Source organism: Colossoma macropomum, unplaced genomic scaffold, assembly GCF_904425465.1.
Source record: "Colossoma macropomum unplaced genomic scaffold, Colossoma_macropomum, whole genome shotgun sequence".
NCBI classification, from domain to species: Eukaryota; Metazoa; Chordata; class Actinopteri; order Characiformes; family Serrasalmidae; genus Colossoma; species Colossoma macropomum.
Genome location: NW_023495290.1, coordinates 495,552 through 516,002, shown reverse-complemented (window position 1 = coordinate 516,002; position 20,451 = coordinate 495,552). Strand labels below are relative to the sequence as shown.

Here is a 20,451-nt window from a genome sequence, read left to right as displayed (position 1 = left end):
CCTCTCCCGCGGCTGTTGTCGTTGCCTGGGGGTGGCCTGGAACAGACAAGTGAGCTAGTATTAGGTTAGCTAGTAGGCTACAGGTCAAAACAGGAAAGAAACAGGTTTAATTTAGTCTTTGTGCTCCTTCACCACCAGGAGAACCTGTTCTGTGGTGAGCAGAGCTAATGATGGACTGATGATCATTAACTGCATTCACTTATTTCATGACTGCGCAAGTGACCAGAAGAGTTTATTTGCTTGTTTTTCTGTTTTAAAATGCTGATTTTGTGCTTTGCGTTCCAGGCTGAAAATAAAAGTATTGGTTATTCAAATGACTTTGATTTTTATATTTTAATTTTTCAAATTTTAAAGATTTTCGTCAGATTTGTCCTCAAGCTCCGAGAACATAAGGACCAAAGAAATTTTAAAATTTCAAATATGCATATTAACAGATTAAAATTAGGGCTACACAACGATATTGTTATCATACAATACAATATTCTTTCAAACCGATGTTTCATGACTGACTGTGTTCCAGAAGAGCAGAGTGTGACGGTGATGCTGGGCTGCTGCTGTTTATTCATTTTACAGTTGAAACCTTGTACAGATAATTGTGCCATTTCTCTGTAATGCTAATCCAGAATAATCTAATCCTGATTTCTACATTTTATAAATGTTCATGTATCAGCATGAAAAATATAGAACTTTAAATATAGTTTATCGTAGTATTACATTTTTGTAAGGTTAAAGTGAATTTTTGTTTGTAGATGCACATCTACACATTTCCTTTATCGTAATACTGAGTAAGCTTTGTGTTTATTCATGGCTGTGAAATTAGCACGGCCGTGATTCCTGATTCTGGTTCTGGGATCTGTATGGTGCAATTGATTCTCACACTTTCTTCTCTTTCAGAAACCTGTGAAAGGATTTTTATTTGCGAAGTTGTACTTTGAAGCGAAGGAGTATGAACTTGCTAAAAGGTAATATTATTGTTAATATTTGTTTAAAAATTTAATTTAAAACTATTTCCTGATGTCTTGTTGTGAACAGTTTGAATGGTAACTGACCTTTTTCCTCTTTTCCTCCTGCTGTATCTGCAGACACGTGTCGGCTTATTTAACAGTGCAGGTCAGAGACCCCAAAGCTCACAGGTTCCTCGGCCAGCTCTACGAAAGAGAGGGTGAAGTTGAAAAAGCTATAGGATGTTACAAGGTATGTGAGTTTCGCACGTCATACACACGTCATCATACAGGCCTTTAAAAGCCTTTTATTACAATATGGCGTCTGTAGTTTACTTTCCTTATTAATAACTGCATATTTTACATAGCCTGTTCCAGTATGGCTTTAGAGGGAAAGTCCACAGTTTTTACATTTCTGCATATTTCACTCAGTATGTAAAGTATGTTAATAAATAGGGTAAAAAGATACATTTCTAAATAATTACTAAAACCGTGAGCTAATCTTGAAAGCAGCAAAGGAACAAAAAGGGGGGGAAATGAAATGAATGTTGGTGAAATGGTGGTAAATCTGACTTCTCTTTGTTTACTCTTGTCTTATAACACCCTGAATGTACTAATCCTCTGTGAACGTGTCTTAAAATATTTTGGGGCAAAACTTCATCTCAAAACTCACACACACACACATTTCCTAAGCTGCTTATCCTTCTGGGTGGTGGGTCATTTCAAAACTATCACAAAATAATGAAGTAGTTTGACAGGATGTCAAATGAACGATGTTAGGAAGTATTTAATGTAATATCTGTGAGTTTGTGAGGCATCTAAAGCATTTAATGGGGGAAAAATGGTTCCCATCATTACCGTTTTGAATTATTTTGACAATATAATCAAATAAAATAATTAAATTGAACTGATGGACCTCAAAGGCTGAAAAATGCATTTAATGGTAAAGGAGTTAATTATGCTGAAATATTGAGAAATCAGTGGAGTTCCCCTCTAAGCTAATGTGTGGCATGAGAGGCTTTTACCAGGAAATCATGTTGTTTTGTCCCAGTTAATGAATTCCTCTTTTTTCCCCTGTAATACTTCAGCGTTCAGTGGATCTGAATCCAGCTCAGAGAGACTTGGTCCTGAAGGTGGCTGAGCTTCTGTGCAGTAAACCTGAACTGGACAGCAGAGCGGAATTCTGGGTAGAGAAAGCTGCCAAACTGTTGCCTGGTCATCCTGCCGTCTTTGACCTCAGGGTTAGTACAAAATGACCGTCCCTTTATTTATTTATTTATTTATTTATTTTTATTCATTTTCATTATACATTTCATAATATTTTGAAAAGATAACTTTAAAGAGACGTTTTAGCCTCTGTTTTATTTAAACAGAGTAACCTGTTATTAACAGTTGTATAGAAGCGCTTCTCTGACTCTAACTAATGCACATTATTTAAAAATCAGATCGATTTTAATTATGTAACCGTTAAGGTACATTGCACTCATTTGTGCCAACAAGTGCTTAATTCTAAGTAGGTTACCCAGAGTGGGATCAGTTTTGTAGAGTACTAAAAAAAAAAAAAGTAGTAGCATCGGTTCATCCCTAGTATTAAGGCTTTTATGTCTGTATGATTTAGGGAAGGTTATCAGAATTATTTAAAGTTTGAAATGGGATGATGGCCATTAAAGCCAGTAATCGTCCTGTTTCTACCTCTTTTACGAAAACACTGTTGTCTTTAGAAGCATCTTCAAGCGTTTAATGTATCAGGTGTGTAGAGGTAACCTGCGTCTTCTCCCTGTAGGAGAAACTGCTGAGTGCGAAGGGACAGCAGGGCTGGAACCAGCTGTACGACCTGCTGCAGTCAGAGCTGCAGCTGCGCCCGTCCGACGCCCACGTCAACAGCAAGCTGGTGCAGCTCTACTGCTCAGACGGACGCTTGGAGGATGCGGCCAGGCACTGTCTGTCTGTGGAAAGATCTGGAGTGTTGAGACACAGCCTGGACTGGTACACCACCGCCATCCACACCATCCAGGTCTGGGAAGGCTTTATTCAGCCTGGTTGCTTTGGAATTTACAGTCATGATACACAATAAGCGTCATGATATTTTGCTGTTCTGAAGTCTGGAAACAAACTGTAAAAGACCAAACAGAGACATAAAAGGCTGTAGAAAACTTTTTACCCCAAACATAAAATAAAAAGGAACAGTGAAAAGCAGACAATTGAAATAAATTAATAATATAATATAATGGCATAATGAACTGACACCCAATCAGCTACTGGTTGCAGTGGATGCACTGGATGTTTACAGCGTCTTTAAAAATTTATGTATTTATGCATTTATTTATTTATTTGTTTAAATGAGACGTGCGATGGTTAAGATGTACTGTCGATTCCCGTAATTGTCAGAAAAGTGTGTTGTAACTTGTTTAATCACCATGAATAACCTGTTGCCATGTTGCCCCCGTAGTGCATTCTGATGCAACAGCACCTTACTGGATTCAGTAATAATGCATTTCAGTGTTCAATGAAGAATTAAAGTTGCCTTTAAATCTCCTACAGGAATACTTGGCACAACCAAGCGTATCTTCCAATGAGAAACTCTGTCGCAAATTTCAAAAGGAGCTCTTGCTGGCTCACTGCAACCTGCTGAGACTCACACTCTCAGAGAAAGGATGCCAGGAAAGTGTGGACGCCCTTCAGACGTAAGATGATATTTATTTGTTTGTTTGTTTGTTGATTGGTTATTAAATAAGAGAATTGCATAAAGTGCCCTGTATTGTACATTCAACAGGTGCATGTATGCATACACACTGATATACATACATATACATAAATATATGTAATATATAAACACATACAAATATACTGCCTGACAAAATGCAAGTTTCAGTGTTGATTGGTTGTACTTGACACGTCATATTTATTTCAACCAATCCAGTCAGGCTGTGGGCGGGGCTTTGAGTCAGAAGAGTCATGCATGTGTTAGAGATGTGCTTTAATCAGGTAAAAAAAAATGTTAATGCAGTTTATTAGGGAAGGAAAGATGAAGGTTTGGAAAGCCTCCCCAGCTGATTGGTGACCCCTGGTGTAGAGGCTGCAGCTGATGGCACATTTTTGTTCATGTGAAAAATGTTTCTTTTTAATTCTCCATAGATGTTATTAATGCATCAGTTTTACTGATTATCCTTGCATTTTCTGCCTCAGTGTAAACGGTTCATCTGGTTTAGCTCAAGTGGTGACATAACCATCGTATGCCCATGATTCTGTGATTCCAGTTTTGACCACGCTATGCAGTCCTTAAAAACTACTGCCATGAACACAGCCGATGAACTCTCAGAGGTCTTCTTAGAAATGAGAGCTCATCTGTATCTGTATGCTGGGACCCTCCTGTTGAAGATGGCCTTGGAAAAAGAGCAGCAGTGGAGAGCCGTAGTTCATTTAGCAGCCTTTTGTTACCTTCTGGCTTATCAGGTGAGTATTGGTCCATGCTCTGCTTTATCAGTTTCTCTTTCAAGCTTTGGTTCGTTGTCTCACTATGGGGTGCGGCTCTCTGGGTTCAGATCTGCATCTGACGCTGGTGTTAAGCACATCTGTGGCTCCGGCTACCAGGCCTGTTAGCCTCTCTTAGCGGTGGGCTAAGGGGGGTAACAGCATAGCATATGCTTCACTGAGGTGGTATTACTCGGCGTGAAGGGCTATATTGTGGCCCTAGTCAGGGTCCAGTACACCGTGGTGCTCTATGCTCCTCTGCACTCAGCGACCCGCTCTGTAACTTGACGTGGTTTGACACTCCGAGTTGCTGTGGTTCCTAAACACTTCCACTTTTCAATAATACACTCACAGCTGATCGTGGAAAATCTCAGAGGGAAGAATTTTCACAAACTGACTTGTTGCAACCGTGGCTCCTGTTACAGAACCACGCTGGAATTCAGTGAGCTCTTTAGAGCCGTTCTTTCACTAATGTGTGTAAAGGCTGACTGCATGGCTAGCAGCTCGGTTTTATACACCTGTGGCAATGAGACTGAAAACACCTGAATTCAGTGATTGAGAGGGGTGTCTCTATACTTTTGTTCCTATAGTGTGGGCTATATCTTACGCATACGCAGGAGGGCGTAACCCATAGTGAGACTCATTCTGTTAGAGAATGGGGTTTGTAGTAAATACATACCATTGGAAAAACTTGTAGTAGTGAATAAAAAACATGGGTCGTGCTTTTTGTTTGTCACACAGACAAAAAATTAATTGCATAAAATGAAAGTTTTTCTTTTAGTAATGTCTTAATATTGACCGAAGTTGTCAGTCGACTAATCGTAGTTATTTCTTTATGTATTTACTAATGTATTTTTACAGATAGATTACAGTTAAAGCTGTAGCTGTAGCCGCAAATAGAGGTTTAAAGCATGTGGCTAGTGAGTCTCTGTATAAGTGTAAATGTTCTGTTTTACTTAACGTTTTGAATGTTAGTTAAAACATGACACTGGCCTGTTTTATCAGCATGTGTACCGTAGTGGGTGGTACCACTGCACTTCCTACCTGCCATAATTAACGTTTTATGCATGCTTAACGTTAGTTGTTTGTTTCTGTTCCCCTCTTTAGGCTCCCAGGCCAAAGCCAAAGCCTGAGAAAGGTGACCTGGCACAACCGAAACCTCTAGAGTCGTTAGCCTGTTATCGTCAAAGCCAAGCAGGCCACATGCTGCTGAATCTGAATCAGGAGCCGGAGCACTTAATAAAGGAGGTGGTGGAGGTGTTTGGGAACAGGAGCGGGCAGGAAAGTCTGGTGGAGATGCTCCTCAGTGTACAAGGTCCTTCCAGCCGCTCATTCATTGGAAACGATTCTATAAGTGGCATCAGTACCCAGACACCAGATATACAAGAACTTGCCAAGTGTGACGGTGGTAAGTAAAAACAAACAGACAGGAATGTTTGCCATTCGTTCTTTCTCAGTTGCTCTCACATGATAGATCTTTGTTATTAGGGGAGCCACAAGTTATTGGTGTAGTAAATTCATGTCAGATAACTTGGGTGTGTAAATCTGACCTTACTTTGATTTGATGAAATAACATAAATGAAATGAAGTTAAATCACAATTTAATTTGATTATTTTGGTACAATATGATGCATGATGTGTATTCCGCTACCGTGTGAATAGTAATTCAAAGTAATAAAAAAAATAAAAATAGTATTCTGGCGTCAGCGATGACGACGCGGGAAGCATTGTGCTTTAAAGGCGAATGCTCTTATTGAACAGGCAGCCACTCGGCGCAAGCTGACACGTCCTGGAGGCATGCAGGTCACTTCTGACGCTCCGTACGGCTCTCCTTCGTGGTAGACACTTAAACAAACACCGACCACCGCACAGCCCAACACAGTAGCAGAACTTCAAAAATGTGTGTCTTACTACAACCGCAGCACTTCCTGAGAGCCTCTTTGCATGGCCGCACCTCCACATAGCCCCCTTCCACATAGTCCCTCACAGAGTTCAAGCAGAGTCCCTGGCCCTCAAATCCCACCAGTCAACACAAATGCCGCTCTTCAGCCATGCACACCCCCAGTCATCTCTGGGGGGGGGGCAGCATCCTCTCCATCAGTGTGCCGCAGTGGAGAGACAGACCGTTGTGTCCTCCTCCCTGTTTGTGACGGCAGTCCCTAACGCTCCCTGCACTGCCAATGCCAGGCTGATGCTGCTCGTGAGTGCTGGAGCCCTGAATCCCTGCCTAGGCTAGAACTGGCAGCTTGTCTGCATGCTCTTTAGGAAGCCGCCACCTGGCCGACTGTGCCCCAGGCGCCTGCTCAATGCGTCGTCAGGGGGGTCAGCGCTGCCAAGCTAGCACACTACTTTTGCCCTGGCAGGTCCTCACGGCCATCCGTCCTTCAAGGCGTCCTTGTTGGCTGACGTACAGTATGTGTTTTTGGCATCCTCCTAAATCTGTGTGGCCAGTAGCCACAACACATTTTTTGTTATATAGAGTGAGAATTTTACTTGGACCTCAAAATTTAAAGTCAGTGAAGTTAAATTGTCACACCGATGCATTTGTACACCCCTCATGATGTATATCTTGAATCCTGATTTGGTCTAACAGCATCTTTCCTCTGTGTTCTTAGGTTCAATCCTGCACTATGGGGATTTGCAGTACCTAACTTGGTTGGGCTTACAGTGGTCAATGTTGGGCGAGAGGCCAGCCCTGAAAGACTGGCTGAAGCAGCTCTATCCTCGTCTCACTTTGGAGACCTTCAAAGTGGACACCAACACTCCGGAGTCGATCTGTCTGCTGGACCTTGAGGTGAAGACTCTTTTGTTTTCTGTTTCTTTTGCTGTGGATGAATCTGGATAGGTTCAGGCTGAAACCTTTACACCTGGGAGAATATTTGAACATCAAGAAACTCGCATGAATTTGACAAAATGCACATGCATTATCGGTTTTAACAGGCTTGCATTGTGTTTGCATTACATTCCACTTAAGATGTTCATGCTGAATGAGATGCATCTTAATCACTCTGCTCCCAAAACCTGTATAAAGTATTATTAAGATGCTTTTAGGGCTTGCAAATAGTTTATAAAAATTTTGCAAATATTATAATTTTTATTCATATTCTTTGGTTTGCCATAGACAGTTTTTGTTTGTATTCTGTAAATGATTCTTTAAAATATACATTTTTTATAATTGGGTTTTTTTAGTGCTTTGTTCTGTATACTAGTGTGTTTCACTCTGGTGTGTTTCGATTTGTGATTTATTTCAGGTCTTTTTATTTGGTGTCGTGTTCACAAGTCACACTCAGCTACAGGAGACTGCAAAGATTTCTGCCGGCTCCCAGCTGCATGAGCCACGATGTTTGCCTTTGCAGCTCATGAAACTCTTGACGTCGGAGAGACAGCGAGAGTGGTGGGACGCAGTCTACAGCCTCATTCATAAAAAAGCACTGTGAGTCTGCAGAAGCCCTAATAAAGCCCTACAAGAAATCCTGTACACAAAAACCAATCTGGCTGTTGCAGAATTATTTTGAATTTATGGTGATTATTATGGAGAGCTACTGTAGGTACCACTTTAAACTAAGACCACCACCAAGGATCAGAAATTGTTTAAAATGAATTTGATTAATAACCATTAATTCGTCATAAACACCTTAAAATCATTAATAAGCATTTACAACACATAAATAGGGCCACAGTGGCCTTTTTGCCTAATAGTGAACCCTCATTCGTTTATACTGTTAAAGATCAGATGATGGTTACTGATCTTACTGTGTCTTCATCAGTCAGCATCAAACCTGTCGGCTTCGTCACACATTCATATTCATCAGATATAATAGCTCACATTTTTGTTAATGTTAATTAGTAATGTGTTAGTTAAACTGCTTCTTGTTATTTCTGTGTTTATGAACCAACTGAAAAACCATAAACAAACTAATTGAACATTCATGAGTTTTATAAGGGTAGCCGTATTTAAAGTGCTCCCCCTGCTGTGCTCTGTATGTTGAGATCTTTGCAAATTCTTATTGGTGATGTGACTGAAGTCATTTCACCAAGTTTTATGTTGAAAACCACAAATAACATTATCAGCGCTGAGCCTGTTGCATAAACATTAAAATAATATTAGACAATAACTTGTGTAAACATTAAAATGCATGTTTGATGATATGAACTTTAAAAGTAGCACCGTGTGACCAGGAGAGGTTAGGGTGTTCAAACGTTTGGTGTTTTTAATATTAATAGAGTACAGACACAGTTTATTTTTACTATTTACCCCTGATAATCTGATGTAGGCTCTCAAAATATCATTAAATAATGATGGCAACATTTTCTTAGGACATTTAGACTACCAGACTATCCTACCTGTGGTAATATGAGGCTGAAGTCGGCTTCCTGTTTGCCAGCTTCTTGTTAGAATTTTCCCGTTTCGCCCTAAATGTGCAGCACTTATATCCTGGCACAGCAGGCATTATGATGACTGCCACACCATTTAAGGCGGAACAGGAAAGATTGAGCAAGAAGCTGGCAGCTTCAGCTTTGTAGTTTTAATGCTGGTACAGGTAAAACCTATAACTGTTTCATCACTAGTATGTACGTGTCTGTGTTTCTGTGCTGTCAGTCGTTCTGAACTTTTTTTTTCATCTCTTGAAGTCCTAATATGTCTGCCAAGCTGCGGATGATTGTCCAGCATGGCCTGAGCACACTGCGCGCAGGAGAGAAACATGGCCTTCAGCCTGCACTGCTCATCCACTGGGCCAGGCACCTCAGCATAACAGTGAGTTGATTGTATACTTCACTTTACATTCACTTGAATTGTGTAGATTGGAGGAGTTTTGAGGTGCAGACGTGACAACAACAGCACCGTTTAGCTAAACTGCTAATGCACTCAGCAGAGCTCAGAGTGCATTTGGCTTGTCAGAAAAGTTCTGAAGCCCAGATCGTATTTCTCTTTCTTACTGTTTAAAAATGCTGAACATATTAAAATAACATATTGCAGCGTTCATAAAGCTGAAGTTCACCTTTATTCATAATTCCGTGCCACTTTAAATTGTGAAACGATGATGTGATTTAAGGTGGAACAGTAAATTCGAATAAGAGAACCACAGCCTCCTGCAGTTACTCCTGTATTTATCTTGGAATCAGACAATTCCATAATAATTCTACCACTACAGGTTTCTCCTGACAATACCAGTAAACCGTGCTGCAGGGAATTGGTTTCTGAACTTGTCACCTTTTTCACTCCTCATGAGTTTTCATGTCTGGGTGTTGCAGTGGTCACTGCAGCTCTGTTATACCTCTTACATAGCACTTTCTTATCCAGTACCATCAAAAGCTCATAATTCTATACTAGGCTAGTAGATAATAAACTACAGCTTTTATTATACCATTGATCTCTTTCACACAAAAAGCAAGTGTATGCAAAATTACACTGTTTAAAAACTAGGACCTGCAACTAGGAGAACACTTCACTCTTACCTTTGTGGCTTGTCTGAAAATGTGGGAATAAAATAAAAAAAAAAAATATATATATACACACACCAGCATTATTTCAAACTCAGTAATTGTTAAGTAATGTGTACTAATTTGTATTAAAATAAATAGTTCAGATTAAATTTTAATGGTGTAATTTTGCATACATTTGCTTTTTGTGAAAGAATTCAACCGAATAATAAGTTTTTACTGCCCAGCTGCAGGGTGCCTGGAAAATTTTGGAATTCACCAAAATTACATCAGACTTATCATTTGTGTATAAAATAATAGGTTTTGTGTGGGTTGGTTCATTGCAGGGTGATGGCGTGAACTCCTACTATGACCAGAAAGAGTATATTGGCCGTAGTGTCCACTACTGGAATGTTGTTCTTCCCTTGCTGGAGAAAATTGAGAAGAGGCGCAGCATCGCTGAACCCCTCGATCCAATGTTTAAGCATTTTAGGAGTAAAGACATACAGGTATGGCGACTGCACATTCGTTTGCATGTCAGGTGTCCTTAAAGTGACCTGACTGTGTAATATAATATTTTTTTCTCTGTTAATTTTAGGCTTCTGAAGTCAAAGGGTATGAAGAGGAAGCCATGATCGCTTTTGCCACTCTGCTCGACGTCGAGGGCAAAACTGATCAGGCCATTTTGAAGCTTGAGAAGCTCAATAGTGTCTCTTCACATTGGCATCTTGCTCGGGTAATTCAGTTCATTATTTAATGTTTGAGATGATCTTGGACTGTTTCTTGTTGTTTTAATATTTTAAAAAATATATTTGATTCCGTATCGCAAATAATTTCTCAATTAGTCAGATATCAATGTTTTTTGCCTACATTTTTGTGGGCAGCCGTCTTAGCAAAGTTGTACCAACTCTGTCTGCTCTTTTACCCGTTTGCTTGGTTTTATGAACCACAGATCTATCAGAGGCTTTCTGAGGAGGCAGGAAACGGTGTTGAAGAAACTCAAGACATGTGTATGAACTTTCTCCGGCAGTTCAAGAAATACTTATCAAAGATCTACCACGCCAGCGCAGACGATATGGAGAAGGTCTGGAGTCTAATACTAAAGAAAGAATGACCACCTGGTTTTGGTGTCACTGAGGAGAAACTCAAATTTAAGTTTGATTTTAATTTATTTCAGCTGCCTGTGTCAATGGAGGAAGTTATGGATTTGCTGAATGATGTCAATCAGCAGCTTGGGGACAGTGGAGAGGCTTTGGACGGAGTTGATGGAGGACTTCCAATGACCTCGAGCCCAAGATCACTAACAGATCCAGCAGTGGCTGCTCCTCACAAAATGTCCATGTCATCCCCAGCCAAAAGTGTTCTCTCCCCCTCCAAAAGACCAGTGGTACATCGATTTTCCTTTATCATGTTGTTTTAAGAACATTTTTGTGTACACTTACATGTAATACATGTTGCCTTTTATTAATAGTTTTCTCCCAAGACTCCCCCTCATTGGGTGGAAGATCAGAAGTCACTCTTGAAGATGCTCTGTGAACAAGTCGAGGCTTTAAAGGTCAGTAACACATACTGAAGTTCAAAGGTGAACAGCATCACTAGCCAACACCTTCCACAGGTTATATAAATTACTGCGTTTTTGGTTAAAGGTATTATGAACATTGAAAATGAGAGCTGAGTCTGTAATTGAAAAATTGAAATTAATTGAAAATTCAGACAACTGAGGCTAGTAAGTTTCTCAATGCATGTCTTTGGATTCTTATGTTGCAGAATGAGGTTCATGACCTGAGGCACAACGCGTCAGAAACAACAGACTCTCCGTATAACCGAGTGTATCCAGGAAATTACTCAGCAGAGGCCCTACAGGAGCCCTTTTCAGCTACACAGACATTTCATGGAGTACCACTTACAGGTCAGTCCAAATGCCAGTTCACACTGAAAGCATTCATCAAGTGTGTTTGTTTCAGTCCACACTGACTCTGCTGGAACCCAAACCCTCGTCAAACCAGCGAATGGCCTTATGTCTGGGGAATTGAACTTTATTTCTTAGGCTGGACTGTTGCCATGATTAGGCTTTGTCTACACATGACAAGTGACAGGTGTGACGGACAGAACCATGTAAGGATAGATAAAAATAGGCTGAACGGAACGTTCTAGGTACAACACACAATACTGAATATAATGGCGTATAACACAGTAGTACGTTCCTATAACGTGAGTCTTACCGCTGTCAAAACTACCAGTACCAGGTTTTAATCTAATTGGTCTGCTGTCTGCAGAGCAACTAGCGCAGTATACTAACGGTTTCTGTAATGTGGGATGCCAATAAGGTAGGGCTGTTAGATTCATTATTTTTATATGGAAATCACAATTTAAAAAGGGTGCAATTCTCAACTCGCGAGAGCTGCAATATCATCCTGTTTTCTCACCATCACACTTTCTATGAAAGTGTGTTTTGGAGCGCAGCGGTGAACCGAAAGCAGTGTGGATTGTATGAATGGTCACTTACATATTTTATACATTTTTGTTGATTCTGGGGTGAATTCCATGTAACCAGCTGGCTTGAATGACTCACTGCAGCTCTTTTGTTTGGCTGTATTAATTTTCCACTAATTTGCTTGTTTTTCAGTTGCCACTACAGGTCCCTCAGTGTACTACAATCAGTCCCCTGCATATAATTCACAGTACCTTCTTCGCCCTGCTGCTAATGTAACGCCAACAAAGGTATGCATACATATAGAGTGTAAACTATATCCATTTACTGTGTTCCTTGTGTCAAAAAAAAATGAAATGTCAACTTTTTATAATTTAACATTGCTCTTTTGTTTTAACTCAATTAGGCACCGGTCTACGGAGTGAATCGCCTCCCTCAGCAACATATGTATGCCTACCAACAGCCAACACACACACCACCTCTTCAAACAGCGTCATGCATATATTCACAAGACCAGGTCTTCGGTACCCCTCTTAGGTTTGAGTCACCTGCCACAGCCTTACTCTCTCCTTACAGTGAAGAATACTGTGGTCATAATGTTTCTCAGTCTTCGACCAATCCAACATTGCCAGAGCCTGGATACTTCACTAAGCCCCCTGTCATACCCGCCCAGTCCTATAAGAGCAGTGAAGGCAAATCATCTGACTTGAAGATGAGCTTCAGCTCGCAGGTTCCTGTTGAACCTCCGAAGGTTCCCTCTTTTGGTAGTGGGCCTACACAGACAAATCCAGCAGGAACAGCTTTCAAGTTTAATTCAAATTTTAAATCTAATGACGGGGACTTTACCTTCTCATCGACGAATGTGAAAAACAACAGCGAAAGCCTTTTGGGGCTTCTGACTTCAGATATTCCACCCAGAACTGAAGCACATTCAGCACTGAAGCCTCAAACACAAGACCAGGCAGCTAGCAACACTGGAATCTTTACTTTTGGGAGCAAAACTTCCTCAGGATTTTCGTTTACTGATGTTGCCCAGGCCAAAACTCTTTTTGGAAAACCTGACCAAACATTTGGCTTTGCATGTATGACCAAGCCAGGATCTGGGACAGGAAACACAGAGGAAAATGATGAGAAGTGTGCAGAAAGTGATGACAGCACCCATGTTGAAGAGGATGAGGATGGACCCCATTTTGAGCCCATTGTGCCTCTGCCAGACAAGGTTGATGTAAAAACGGGTGAGGAGGAGGAAGAGGAGATGTTCTGTAACAGGGCGAAATTGTTCAGATTCGAGGCTGAAACTAAAGAATGGAAGGAAAGAGGAATCGGAAGCATCAAAATCCTGAAACACAAAACCTCAGGGAAATTTCGGGTGTTGATGAGGAGGGAGCAAGTTCTGAAAATCTGCGCCAATCATTACATCACAGCGGACATGGTTTTGAAACCAAACGCTGGGTCTGATAAGTCATGGGTGTGGCATGCAATCGACTATGCTGATGAAATGCCGAAGACCGAACAGCTGGCTATTCGCTTCAAAACAGCAGATGAAGCAGCTTTATTCAAACTAAAATTTGTGGAGGCTCAGAGAGCCATTCAGTCTCTGCAAATACAAGATCAGCCAAAGGAAAGTAACTCCAAGTCCTCTGCTCCTCAGGGGTCGGGCAAAAAGTTGGATCTAAAAACTCAGTTTGCAAAGAAGGAAGGCGAATGGGACTGCAACGTCTGCTGTGTAAGAAATGGCCCATCATCTAAGAGTTGTGTGGCGTGTAACAGTCCCAATCCTGATCTTTTAAAATCTGAAGCTAAACCGGCAGATGGGTTCAGAAGTGCCACCAATGTGACTCCCTCTGCAGGTACATTCACCTTTGGACTTGGCGCTAAGGATACCAGCTCTGAAACCGGCTTTAAAGGATTTGGAGATCAGATTCCATTTTCTTTTAAGTTCGGAACACAAGCAACCACAGCACCATCCAGTCAGAGTGACAAAAAGTCTGGTCAGTGGGAAGCTGCAGCAGAGAGTACTGTGTCGAATAAGAGTCTAAATCCCTCTGTGCAGGCGGTAAGCAACTCTTCAAGTGTTGCACCAACAGGTTTCTCGTTTGGGTCTGGATTTGCTCAGTTTGCTAAGAAACCTGGACAGTGGGATTGTCCCACATGTGCAGTGAGGAATGAGGCGTCTGCAAGCACTTGCGTTGCATGTCAAACCTCAAATCCTTCAGCCAAAACCGTCCCTGCACCAGAACCCGTCAAATCGTCCGCGAGTCCTGGACTTGGACCTGGACTTGATCAGTTTGCCAAGAAACCTGGACAGTGGGATTGTGATACCTGCTTAGTCAGGAATGATGCAGCTGCCACAAAGTGCATTTCCTGCCAGACCCCATGTAGCACTGCAAAAAGTCAGGGTGGTCTGGCAATGTTTGGTAAAAAAGAAGGACAGTGGGATTGTGAGACTTGCCTGGTAAGAAATGAAGGCACGTCCAGTCACTGTGTGTCGTGCCAGGAACCTAAAGCAAGTGCAAAAAGCTCTTTAGCCGCACCAGCATCTTCCTCCTTCAGCTTTAGTTTCGGCAGTAACGATAACCAACCTGCCGGTACTGGGTTTAAAGCCAACTTTGATGCTAGTAGCACTTTTCAGTTTGGACAGAGTAAGAAAGAAACGACATCAGCAGCTTTTAAATTTGAGTCTTCTGCGGCTCAGGTTGAAACATCTTCAAGCACTTCAACTTTCTCTTTTTCATCACCAGCATCTGCCAATGGATTTAAGTTTGGTCTTAGTGAACCAGAAACAACGCCAGCAGTAAGTCAAGCACAGAGTGGATCTGCCTCAAGTTTTCTGAAAAATATTGCCGAACAACACAGAGAGAAAGAAAAAGAGGCAGCCTCTTCTACTCCGTCTCCGGCCATGGCTGGTAATGATGACAATCCACTCCTTACATCAAAGCTGAACGCCTTCAGTTTTGCGGACTTGGCAAAGTCTTCACAAGGTAACTTTCAGTTTGGGCAGAAAGATCCTAGTTTTACAGGCTTCGCAGGAGCTGGTGAGCAGCTTTTCACTTCATTACGGGAAGGCCAAAAGGCAGACACCTCTGTTGATCAAGACGAGGAAGATATGTACAAGACTGAAGAAAATGATGACATTCAATTTGAACCTGTGGTTAAGATGCCTGAGAAAGTTGAACTTGTTACAGGGGAGGAGGACGAGGAATGTCTTTACACAAACCGTGTTAAGCTCTTCAGGTTTGATTGTGAAACTCAGCAGTGGAAGGAAAGAGGAGTCGGGAACCTTAAAATTCTAAAAAATAATGAAAATGGTAGGCTTAGAGTTCTTATGAGGAGAGAGCAAGTGTTGAAGGTGTGTGCTAATCACTGGATCACTACCACAATGAACTTGAAGCCTCTTGCTGGGTCAGATCGTGCCTGGATGTGGCAAGCTAGCGACTTTTCAGATGGTGATGCCAGGTTCGAACAGTTGGCCGCCAAGTTCAAAACCCCAGAACTTGCAGCAGAGTTCAAGCAAAAGTTTGAGGAATGTCAGCGACTCCTTCTGGACATTCCTCTGCAGACGCCTCACAAGCTTGCAAATTCCAGCAGAACGGCGCATCTCATACAGAAAGCTGAGGAGATGAAATCTGGTCTCAAAGACCTCAAGTCATTCTTGACTTATGATGGGATTAAAAGCAAGGATGAAGAAGGCAGTGCCACCGTTGCAAATGACACTTCTGAGCTCGTAATCAAGCCACACTCTGAGAGCACGGGATCTACTTTGGAATGGGACAACTACGATTTGCAGAAAGATGTTCATGATGAAAGTGCAGACACGTCCATCTATGCCTCTCCACTGGCTAGCAGCCCACTGCAAAAAAGCTTGTTCCGCTTTGGGGAATCGTCTGCTGGGTTTAGCTTCAGTTTCCAGCCCGTTCTCAGTCCTTCGAAATCCCCAGCTAAGCTAAACCAAAGCAGAACTTCTGTTGGCACAGATGATGAACAAGAAACGACCCAAGAAGAGGAGAGGGACGGACAGTACTTTGAGCCAGTTGTGCCTTTGCCTGATCTTGTTGAGATTTCAACCGGAGAAGAGAACGAGCAGGTAGTGTTCAGTCACAGAGCAAAGTTATATCGGTACGATAAAGACCTTAGCCAGTGGAAGGAGAGAGGCATCGGGGACCTCAAGATTTTACAAAATTATGATACTAAGCGCACACGGCTTGTGATGAGACGGGACCAAGTCCTCAAACTATGCGCAAACCACTGGATAACTTTGGATATGAAGCTGGAGCCGATGAAAGGAGCTGAAAAGGCGTGGATCTGGAGCGCTTACGACTTTGCCGAAGGAGAAGGGAAGGTTGAGCAGTTAGCTGTGCGCTTCAAATTGCTGGAAACGGCGAATACTTTCAAAGAATTATTTGACAAAGCCAAGGACGCTCAGGAGAAGAAAATTCTCCTTGCGACTGCTTCTCCTAGAGAACCGTTGACCTCAGTTGACCTTTGTGGGAAAGCTGCCATTGCAGTGCTTGAGGAAACCACCAGGCTAACTACTGAGCAGCCTTCTGAAGGCTGTCATACGCCGAGTGGGAAAAGTCCTCACAGTCCGCAGAGCTCCTCTAAAACGGTGGTGTCTCCCCCCAAGTTTGTCTTTGGAACAGACTCTGTACAGAAAATCTTTGGAAGCCCACTGTCTTCAAAAGAGATGGTCCCTGCCATTGCTGCAGGTTCCAAAGACAAGGCGTCGAGTAGCACTTCTGACCCCAAAACTTTTGGAAGCAGTTCAGTGTCGGGTGTAACTCCATTCAGAGTACCGGAAAGAGGTGAGACTGTTTTGCCAGATTTGCTGTAATTTCTCCAGAAAATTGTTCTCTACAGATTCTAATGTTATGATTAAACATGGTCTCAAAAGTTGTGTCTTCAGACAAGCCTGAAAGAAGATCTCTCACGCAGCAAAGCCTGGTCACGTTTGAGTCACTTCGTCATGTTTACTTTTTAAAATCAAAGAAACAGTACTGCGTTTTACTGCGTCATAATTTTAAAGCAAGCTAATAAAAGGCCAGATTTAGTGCCGTTTACGTCAAAGTTTAAACTGTAATCAGTATTTGCGCTGATACGTCAGTGTCTAACATGACTCCACTCGCAGTGGCCCTTGTTCATCAAAGTTGCATATAAATGTGCTGGATCTGATCGTAAACTGACTGTACAAAAATTTAATGTCAGTTTTGTTAGGAGTTTCTTCTTTTGGCCTTATATGATCAAATTACGTCGGATAAGCTTGAGCGTAATATTTTAACAACTGGAGAAATGCTTGGTTTGCATTTCAATCAAATTATCTATCAATATTATAAAAAAATGGCAGAGAAAATATAAAATAATGAATGCTGTATGCACAGTTACCATTATTTGTACTAGATGTACTTTTTTTTTGCATGCACACTGAGATAAACACTGCAACTGTCCGTTTCGTGCAAAGACACGTTATGTTGGACTTTTGCTTTATGTCACTGATTCAGTAAATGACCACCAAAAAAATAGAAAACACGGCTAACCTAGAGTGATGGAAGCCATCACACCCTGCAGTAATACAGCTCAGACAGCCAGTACTTTAGGAATCTTTGTGCCGTCTTAAAGCACAGACGTGTTGTTCATTTCTCACTTCTTTTTGTCATTTTATTTTTAACACGAAAGCTGCCAATTAAGCTCTGATCAGTAGGGGGAGCTGTTTAACCGCAAACTCTGCTTGTGAGGATAACCATGGCTACTAAGCCTGCTGATTTTTTTTTTTTTTTAAATTGGCTCAGTGACTATTCAATGTTTAATTTTAAATACATTATTGAAATATTACTTTGCAAAGAAAAATAAGTGGAGGATGAAAAACTGCAGTAAACACTTCATTTCCAGTGATTCTCAGTCTGGGAGTCACAACTTGTCAGATGTTCGTTAAACATACATAGGCTTGTTCTGATGTGTCTTTAGAAAAAATCTTTTCCATTAAATCCCCACTATTTTGCAGATACATATTCTATAGCTTATTAGATTACTACAGAACGGCCCCATTCAGAGTATTTTTGCTTATTAATGTTAACCTGTAACGAAAACATCGCCTCATTCAGGATGACTGAGCTTGGGAGTTTACAGATATCCCTAAAATATGTAAAACCCCATATAATTCCAATTGAAGCCAAAATAAAGAGTGTTGTCTGTTCAAGGTCAGCAGTGGAGTGTTATTCCCTCCGTTCAGAAGCCGTTCTGTTAGTAACCAATTGGCACTGAACACTCCAGGATCTGCATAAATTAGGACATGATTCATGGTAATTATATGTACACTCTCAAAAAAGGTGGTGCTTCAAGGGTTCTTTAAATTAAATGGTTCTATATAGAACCTTGATCACTCAAAGAACCTTTTGCATGGTTAAATGGTTCTTCAGATTGATGGAGAATGTGCTGTAGAAGGTTCTATACAGCACCCAAAAGGGTTCTTCTGTTACGATGTCAAGCTTATAACAATAGGAACTCTTTTTGGGTGCTAAATAGAACTCTTTTGAAAGGTTCTGTACAGAACTATCTTCAGCACTTATCCCATCAATCTGAAGAACCGTTTCATGATGCAAAGAACCCTTGAATCATGCAAATGTAGTTCGATATGGAACCATTTTCTTTAAGAAACTTAGCACCATCTTTTCTGTTGCAGATAAAGCTTTAATAATGCAGTAGCGTTCAGGCTGTTGGGTCCTCACACTGAAACTGATTCACCACTGTTTACGTCGAGTTCTTCGTGTGTCACTCAGGCGTCAGGTCTGCACTCGTTTCTGTGCAGCTTTAATGAATGAGCGCCGCTGTCCGTTATTTTGTAAAGGAGGCACTAAAAGACTGTGTCGAGTCACCTGAATGTCCTGTTTAGTTAGTTAATTAATTATTTATGCATTAATTAGGCTCAGCCTAACCACTTAGCCCCTCTCACCCACCAACCGTTGTTTTTTAGGATTGGATTTTAGGCTTTTTAAAGATAACCCTATGGCTTTTTGGACGTGTACATCAGCCACCCAATTTGACACTCAAGGTATTTTGTGCTGCACACTGTGTGTGTTTGTAACACAGAAGATGATGTGCTGCCACCAGCTGGTCTGTGCATATTTAACCCTGCCTAGAGGAAACGGTTAGAGCATTAACGCAGACAGGAAACATAACTGCATGCTTTGGGTGTCTGAAAACTATGACTTGCTTCTGAATTCAGCTGCTTGTTTCAAAGGTTTGAAGTTTGTTTAGAGCTGATAACAGTTAGGCAGTTATAACATTTCAGTGTAACGTTTAATCAGACAGAATGTTCTCAGCAGGTAATTCTCATCTTTCATTCTGTTAAATATGTTAGTCCAGTGTAAGTGACTCTTTACTTACCAGGAACCTCCTCAAAATCTCTGAGCCATTACAGAAGATCAGTATTTATTGTCCATGAAGTGTCAAAGTAATATTAAAAACTACTAAAGTAGGCTTTAAAGTAGTGCAGAAACAAAGATTTATTTATATTTATGTATTCAGAATATGGAATAAAATGGCTTTGCATGCAGTAAAAGAAACATATTTACTTTACTTATTGCTATTATCAGTGCTTTAATGGCTTTTAAGTCAAAAGTATTAAAATGGTTAAACAAGACTATAAATGAGCTGTTTAAAGAAACAAACTCGAGTGTCTCGTCACTGTTGCTTTGACTTAAAACCCCAATTAGGATCATTTAACTATAAAATTACTTTGAAGTAATCTACATGCCTACTGTGATGAAATCAGATGTTTAAATTTGCGCGAATCATAAAAGGCTTTGCTCCCACCTTTTCGTCTTTTCTGCATTGAAAAATACAGAAAGGCGAAACTATCCTGATTGGGGTTTTACTCGTACTCAGCAAATGATCCTTCTAATGAGGTGCATGAAGGATTTTTGCATGCAGTTTTTGTCATGAATACTCATAAAACAATAATAGAGATGGTCTTTGTAATAATGCAGATACTAACTTAGTACAAAAATGGTAACACTTACTTGACATTACAGAAAGGTAGTTTATACTTCATTAAACGGTGAATGGAGCAATGGAAACACAACAGTGAAGGTATTTAGTGTTTTAAGTTAGTAGAAGCCTGTGGAGATTAGGCTGAGCTTTCTAATACTGCCTTTACGGTCATTCATGGAATCCAAAGAATGTCTCAGTTTTACC

The 20,451-nt window shown here is 41.0% G+C and overlaps 1 protein-coding gene across 3 annotated transcripts in view; it reads left to right on the top strand.

Moving 5' to 3' along the window:
* Nucleotides 1-20,451, top strand: part of ranbp2 (RAN binding protein 2) — a 35,281-nt gene that overhangs the window by 3,559 nt on the left and 11,271 nt on the right. For 2 of the 3 annotated variants that reach the window (XM_036561973.1, XM_036561975.1), the window contains exons 2-20: nucleotides 895-962; nucleotides 1,083-1,194; nucleotides 2,030-2,182; nucleotides 2,725-2,955; nucleotides 3,483-3,625; nucleotides 4,199-4,394; nucleotides 5,520-5,820; nucleotides 7,028-7,206; nucleotides 7,664-7,845; nucleotides 9,045-9,168; nucleotides 10,181-10,342; nucleotides 10,432-10,569; nucleotides 10,786-10,917; nucleotides 11,011-11,220; nucleotides 11,305-11,388; nucleotides 11,601-11,742; nucleotides 12,460-12,554; nucleotides 12,671-17,066; nucleotides 19,229-19,306. In XM_036561973.1, coding sequence (XP_036417866.1) covers nucleotides 895-962; nucleotides 1,083-1,194; nucleotides 2,030-2,182; nucleotides 2,725-2,955; nucleotides 3,483-3,625; nucleotides 4,199-4,394; nucleotides 5,520-5,820; nucleotides 7,028-7,206; nucleotides 7,664-7,845; nucleotides 9,045-9,168; nucleotides 10,181-10,342; nucleotides 10,432-10,569; nucleotides 10,786-10,917; nucleotides 11,011-11,220; nucleotides 11,305-11,388; nucleotides 11,601-11,742; nucleotides 12,460-12,554; nucleotides 12,671-17,066; nucleotides 19,229-19,306 — 7,126 coding nt within the window. The remainder of the gene's footprint in view (nucleotides 1-894; nucleotides 963-1,082; nucleotides 1,195-2,029; nucleotides 2,183-2,724; nucleotides 2,956-3,482; nucleotides 3,626-4,198; nucleotides 4,395-5,519; nucleotides 5,821-7,027; nucleotides 7,207-7,663; nucleotides 7,846-9,044; nucleotides 9,169-10,180; nucleotides 10,343-10,431; nucleotides 10,570-10,785; nucleotides 10,918-11,010; nucleotides 11,221-11,304; nucleotides 11,389-11,600; nucleotides 11,743-12,459; nucleotides 12,555-12,670; nucleotides 17,067-19,228; nucleotides 19,307-20,451) is intronic. The other variant, XM_036561974.1, reaches the window with a different exon arrangement.